Source organism: Lycium barbarum, chromosome 6 (genome assembly GCF_019175385.1).
Source record: "Lycium barbarum isolate Lr01 chromosome 6, ASM1917538v2, whole genome shotgun sequence".
Lineage (NCBI taxonomy): Eukaryota > Viridiplantae > Streptophyta > Magnoliopsida > Solanales > Solanaceae > Lycium > Lycium barbarum.
In genome coordinates, this window is record NC_083342.1 from 120,449,622 (window position 1) to 120,456,784 (window position 7,163).

General features: G+C 32.3%; 1 protein-coding gene across 1 annotated transcript; it reads right to left on the reverse strand.

The window, feature by feature from the left end:
• Positions 1–488: 488 nt before the first annotated feature.
• LOC132645946 (ferritin-like catalase Nec2) lies at positions 489–2,880 on the reverse strand. Its single transcript, XM_060363218.1, has 3 exons — positions 2,476–2,880; positions 1,758–1,983; positions 489–1,097 (listed from the first exon to the last, which is right to left on the reverse strand). The coding sequence occupies exons 1-3, from the start codon at positions 2,820–2,822 to the stop codon at positions 726–728; spliced, it is 945 nt and encodes a 314-aa protein (XP_060219201.1). The 5' UTR covers positions 2,823–2,880; the 3' UTR covers positions 489–725.
• Positions 2,881–7,163: the final 4,283 nt, after the last annotated feature.

Consider the following 7,163-nt stretch of genomic DNA (forward strand, 5'->3'; position numbering starts at 1 on the left):
TAAAGGGATCTGGAATACGGAGCAACAATTTTATTTTCTAGAGGCAGAATAACTAGACAACCAGCTCTCAGATTTAGCATAATATTTTATTTTGGCACCTTATTTCTTATCGTAATATATATTTGACACTTCATATTGCAGACTGTGCCTATTAGACACGTTTGTCCATTTATGCACTTAAGACAAGTGAGATATACTCGCTAGCTAGCTGCTGGTGTTGATGTTAAAGAGTGAAAATCACAACATTGTTAGTGTTGAGGAGAGTCACATCTGCCAAGAAAAGGAGTCTATCTGAACATTAGCATAATTAAAATGTATATTTTACAGTTTTTGAAAACTATAAAATGTATGAATTTTGCCTAAAATAAACGTATGTCCACATGAACTGATTCTTTTAATTTTTCAACCGTACTCAGTAATCAGTATTAGTACTTCACGAGTTTTATCCATGAAGAAAGGAACGCCATTAATATTAAACAAAACATTACAGAAATTAAATAGTAGAATAATATTTATTAGTAACTTTTTATTCTGAAATTCAGCTTTTAGGTAGAGCTGCTACAAACCCCAGCACTGCATGTAAGCACTTATTTGGCTTTATTTACCTATTAATAGTATATACAAGTAATAGATAAAGTATCATGCATGTTTATTTACCTACTAGTAATAGATAAGGTATTTTATTTCAAAGTACCCTCTTCATCTTTTAATTATTCTCAATATGGCTATTTCAGAAATTCCCTAGCAATCCTTCCATTAGCACCATTAGGATAAAATCCACCAGGCACATGTTCATCACCAGAGCCGTACACGATCCTCAGAATCTCAGCAGGAGTTCTTTTGTAAGAAAGTGAATTAAAATCAGCCGATAATACGTTACTTATTGTCCGATTTTCTGCTCCAAGTTGTGGCGGAACAAATATGCCTTCGTCTTTGTTCCCACATTTTGCTAATTTATTTCTTAGTTCTGATATACGAGACGTGAAGTCAGCTACTGTGTGTTTGTAAGGGAAAACAAATTGTGCCGCTCTCTCGTAGAGGTACATCCTGATAACTGCGTCTTGTCCTGATTCAACACCTAATAGTCCTGCCAAAAGCTACAAAAGAAAAAAAAACTATTGTACACATGAAAAAAGCTAATATCTGTCGTTAGTTTTATCTGTCGCTTTAATAAAAAGAAAATTCTGAAAATATTTGTTGCTTTAAAATATCAAGAAGATATTAGTTTTGTTCTTTTGTTTCTCGCTTAATTCTTCGGTTAAAATGGCCACTACAAGAAAAAAAATATTTGGCAACAAAATTATTTTTGTTGCCATAGATTGATTATTGATGCAAAAAGTACTTTTGGCTACAAAATGTTTTTTTTTTTTGTTGCATAGGCTTTTCCCAACGGCTGTTATTGCAACAACGTGCAACAATTTTTTTTTTTTTTTGTTGCTAAAAATACTTTTGCAACAATAATCAATACTATGGTAACAAAATTAAATTCTTTGGCAACAAAAAAGTTCTTTGCCAACAATAAAACTAAGTTGTTGCCAAATATTAAATTTTTTGTTGTCATTTCTATACTTCCTTGTAGTGGGCACATAATCGTTAATTACTCAATTAAGAAAGAAATAAGGATAATTTAATTAAATGATTTTTATAATTAATCCTATCAAATGATTTCTTGGTAAGTGTGACAAGATATTAATAAAAAGAATTAGAGGGAGTATATATATATATATATATATATATATATAGTAGTATTTACTTACCCTTTTGGTTTCGTAGCCATTGATATTGGGATTGGTACCAACATAACCAACTAATCCAACATATGGAATTACATAGCAGGATAACATGTAGCTCAAGCTGTCTCTGTATGGATCAAATGGAGGTATCAATTTGTATCCAAATGCTTCGTCAAATATCTTTCCGAAATTTTTAGCACTTAGATCCAACAAAGGTCTTGGAAAAACACCAACTGTCGAGTTAAGTGCCCTGAACAACCACACACACAGCATCAAAAACATAAACAAAAGGACCTAGAAATCAAAGTGTTTCACAATATCTTCATATATTAATATCTAATTATTTAACTTATATATACCGAAAGTGTAAAAGAATTTATTCTATCAATGTATAATTCAACCTATTATAACAAATTGTCTAGCTCATATAGTGTGAAAACCCGTGTTTCTAGTAGTATAATTTTTCAGTATTAGTTATATACACTAATACTATAATTAAGGACTTTTTGATACTATCCATCATCCGGTTACTAATTAATACTTATCATAGAGGTTTAATTTATATATAATTGCCTTAAACGTTACGTGATCTAATTATGTAAATATTTTGCCCAATTAGCATAAACTTAAGACTCTAATTTTTTCGATATCTAGCTTCACTTATTTTGGACGGTCGCATGTAATTACTCCCATTTAGGTGAACTGATAGAATAAAGATTCTTTGAAAATTAAAAACATGAACCTTAGATGACCAACTTCTTGATTGGCAAACTCCATAAAAATATTCTTCGTAAGTGGATCAAGATTTGCTCTTCGGGCACCAATAGGAGGAGGCCCACCCATAGCTAACTTTGGTGCTGCTACATCAAGCCCATATCCATAAGTTGCCCATAAGAAATATTCAGCTTCCAAGAACTCCAAGTTCACTGGAAATTGCATCTTGTCTATGTCTTCTTTGTCCACTGCCATTCCCTTCTCTGGGTAGCCTGATGGACAGGTATTTATTGCATGTGAAAATGACACACAGAAAATTTCACTAAGGACCATGTAAATGATTAAGAAACAGGCGGAGGCTGATACAAAAGCCATATTTAATTTGATACTGCTAATTAAGCTAATGTAGAACAAGAAAGGTTTTTTTTTTTTTTTGGAAGTGTGTATGTATGTGCATTTTGGTTCAATCTTCAATATATAAGATTCCTGGGTTCCAAGTTGAAAGCTTATTCGGGAAACCTCTCTCCCCCAGCCCTATGTCCCTACCCCTTTGATTTGATTTGTGAGATTATGTATTAAAGACAGTTATTTAGTGATAATGGTATACTATATGAGTACACGTACATATAGTAATATTTCCTCATAATTATTATTAGATGGATTGCTATCACACACACAACTGCTCCTTGTCACCAATAGTAATATTTTTATGATTTTACCACCAAATCAACTCTACTACCAAATTCCAAGTTGAAAGCTTATTCGGGAAACCTCTCTCCCCCAGCCCTATGTCTAGGAGTGGACATTCGATTCTTCGGTTCGGTTTTTTCAAACTTCGGTTTGGCTATTTCGATTTCGGTTTTTTGTAGGTGGACACTGAACACCGAACCAAACTATTTTGGTTCAGTTCTTTCGGTTTCGATTTTTTGAAGTTCGGTTCGGTTCGGTTTCGGTTTTTTCAATTCGGTTTTTTTATATGATATTAGAAGCGATCCATTTACACTAATTCATATTCTCAAAAGCAATAAGGCATAAAACTGATAAATTGAAATCAAAATCAAACAAAAAGAGTACACAAGAACAGAAAATCATAACCATGATATAGGATTACTAGATGTAATATACATATAGTAAGAATAATTAAGGAAAAACACATAAAGGACATACATTAATCCTAAAGATACACCCTAGTCATCTTCCTTTGTTAAGGATATTACAATTGGGTTTTTTTGGGGCTTAAACTTAATAGGCCTGGACTATTTTAATTTTTTTGGGTAATGTATTAAACTTCGGTTTAAGTTCGAATCTGAGCAGCTTCAATTATTGTTTAAAAAAATCGATTTAAATCGAAATATCGAAGAACCGAACTCTAAAAACTGAACACCGAACCAAACACCGCAGTTTCTGAAAACGTAAATCGAAATCGAACCAAAAAATTGAATTAATTCGGTTCAGTCCGATTTTTCGGTATTTATGCCGAGTCCTACCTATGTCCCTGTGGATAACGAAATTTTATTAATTTTAAATTCACAAGAAATGCGAATTATATTCAAAATATATTAGTCCAAATAAATGAATGTTGTGGGATAATATAGTTGGATTTATTATATATGTCATACCCCATTTTAACCGGGATTAAAGTAGAAGTACGACATATTGGAGATTCCTGTTTTTATTTATTTTAAGGAGTCGCCACCTAATTATTTATGGTGAATTAGGACACCTAAAGTTTATTAAAGTTATGTTTAAAGTTAACTCTGTTTAAGATCTGTGAAACTTAAGATTCCAGGTAAGGGTTCAATTAGTCTAAAGGGAAGGTATTAGGCATCCTTTAAGACCCATTAACAATGGTTAACCGACCGAACTTGCAATTAATTAGACTAAGTGTAAATAATAGTATTATAAAATATTTAAGAAAATATCTTTAAAGTATTGCTAAAGTTTTAGACAAAAGTAAAATGTTATTTAAAGTAGAAAAACTTGTAGAAAAATAGTGATTTAATAAAAAAAAAGAGTTTAATTATATATAAACCAAAAGAAATGGAATGAGTGATGTTCATACGTATTCTGAATATGAATTACGTCAACTAGCAAATTAAAATGTATTTGTAAAGTTATTGCAAGATTAATATTAATGTTTTAACGAATGTGTATTTCAAAGTTTCCTAAGATAAAAAAGAGTAAATGTTGATTCTTTTAACTCAAATATATAGTCATGCTATTTAAAAATCAATTACTCTGAATAAATGTTATAGATACTGTATAAGCAGTTTTTTAAAAAATAGGAGTGAATGTAATTTATGGAATTAACTATCCATAACTAAACTAAAACCCTTAATGTTACTAAAGTTTATCCAAATTAGCAAACACAATGTTAATCATACAACATAAATCGGATGCACAAAAATAAGATAGGAGAGCAAATAGGTTGAATAGGCTTGGCCCATTTCCAGGGACTGCTGCTGCGTCACTGTTCACATTAATTGGGCTTTGGCCCAAATTTTATTTCCTTGTTTGGTTGTAGGTTGGCTGCTACTATATGGTTGACTCGATAGAGAAATTACGTTGGGCTCTGGCCCAATACCGAATTCGGAGAAGGATGAGTCCCTCGGACTCGTATACGAGATGGTCATGCACAAAAATGAAAAGGATTAGTATATAATCCATAAAACTCAACATATATGATGCAAATCTAAAAATAGACTAATAGTTTTCGACTACTAATTAAACAAGTAATGAGAAAAGAAGTTCAAAAAATGTAATGGGTTCATATTCGGATTCGATGTCCACAAAAGAGTTTCAACAGCCACACGAGTAACTGAACGGCAGCCTATAACAATTGAGCAATAGCCAACAAAAGTCAAACAATGTCTAGCCAAAGACTTCAAAGGCATACGCAAAACTTGTCCCTTAATATCTGGGATCCATTTTTCAAAAAAGGCAATTACATTATTTTCACTACCACTGAAGATACAGATTGATCAACTTCCACTTTACATAAATCTGTAGGCAGTCCAACTTATCTCACAAGAAATAGATTCACATATTAACCACTTTCAAACATGGAATCGAACGAACCCAAAGGAGACGTTTTACTGGAGAAAAGGAGTAACGCAAGTAATGACCCCTAATGCATTCTAAGGACAAAATCAAAGGGGAAACTTGAACCAGAGAAAACAAAGGTTGCTCAATTTTTAAGCTAGTTTCAATATTAGCAGGAGACTAAATCCATACTTAACTGCACTTGATGAAAACTCAACCTTCAAAATGGATATGTTTCCACATTAGCTGGTGGGTGATGTCTTAGCTTGGACTTAACACATAACAGACCCTCTTTAAGGATTTTAATGAACAAAACAGACCCTTTTTAAACATAACAGATACAAAAGAGTTAACACTTTATCACAAAGACATGTTTTGAGTTATTAACTATGCTTCTAAAGTCAGCCAGATAAAAGCAAACAAGAGTAGACAATCCCTTAATTAAAAAAAAATGATAGTACAAAGCATTAACTTTAACGAATTCAACTTAACATCTGAATTTAAACATCACTAGGATTATACACATAGAGGATCAACTGATTGTGAAGAGGAACGAGAATTACAGTGCTAATCTTTGTCCATTTTAGTTATTTTTAGCCCAGTTAAGCATCCATACCCAGTCTCGCAACAACGCTCGAGCCTAAAGAAAATCCAGAATCTAACCTTAAATAAGATATTCAATCTTAACTTTCTAAAGTCATTATCCCAATCAAGAACCTACATTTTAAACTAAAAAGAGACCGGCTAATTAACTCAAGCCTGAACTAATTTAAACATTCGTCAAATAACTAGCAATTTGGAACAACAGACATGTTAAACATAAAGACAAGGAAGTGAGCTCAAACCTTAACAAAACTATCTATGTATTCAAAACATCGAGAAGTACCTAGTTTGCTATTATCAAAACAAAACTAGATGTACATTATGAAGACTGTTCCAACTTACTATATTGCTTAAAACAAAAGATGTTTGATGGTTCAAACTTTCAATCCAAAGTATGGAGAAATTAACGAGCAATCAGTGACATGGTGTGAAAGCAGAAAGAGATACTTAAATACTTTAGCTTGTACTCAAATAAGATTTCACTTTAAGCTACTTCACAGACAAGCCGAATCGACACGATATCAATGCGGCTGCAGATCATACACCAGAAGGAGAAAAAAATGGACACTTAAACACAAACAGACAGGACTGGATTAAACTTTCAGCTATCTAATGCAACTTCATACCTCAACTGATGCATTGGAATTTAATCAACATATGAAGATGACTGAAATGAAGACGACTGAAATTAAACTTCACCTTGTTTAATGAAGATGATAGGCATTTTCAGTTCTGGGTTAAATAAACAGCCCCACATAATATAACACGTGACGCTAGCAACTAAACAAAGGAAGGATAGCATGTATAAAGTCCAGAACTCAAAAGAGTGTGCATGCTAATTGCTGAGTTTTCTGCCATAGTCACAAATTTCACAAGACAGCATATCATATGACTAACAGATTTAAACCAAATCGAATTAAACTGACATGCATAAACACTACTTAATTACCAGCAAAATCTCTTCGATTACATTAACATAGTAGATTGCCTTAATTAACGAAATTACTACTAAATCAATTCACACAAAATTCATAAACAACCAAGCTATTAGAGTGAAAATAAACTAAGACG

What these genes read in the sequence shown, in the direction of transcription:
- LOC132645946 (XM_060363218.1), bottom strand. Translation starts at nt 2,822, where the DNA reads ATGGCTTTTGTATCAGCCTCCGCCTGTTTCTTAATCATTTACATGGTC. An exon ending in CAAGAAGTTGGTCATCTAAG is followed by an intron (nt 1,984 to 2,475) that starts GTTCATGTTTTT and finishes GTGGTTGTTCAG; the next exon opens with GGCACTTAACTCGACAGTTG. An exon ending in ATGGCTACGAAACCAAAAGG is followed by an intron (nt 1,098 to 1,757) that starts GTAAGTAAATAC and finishes TTTCTTTTGTAG; the next exon opens with CTTTTGGCAGGACTATTAGG.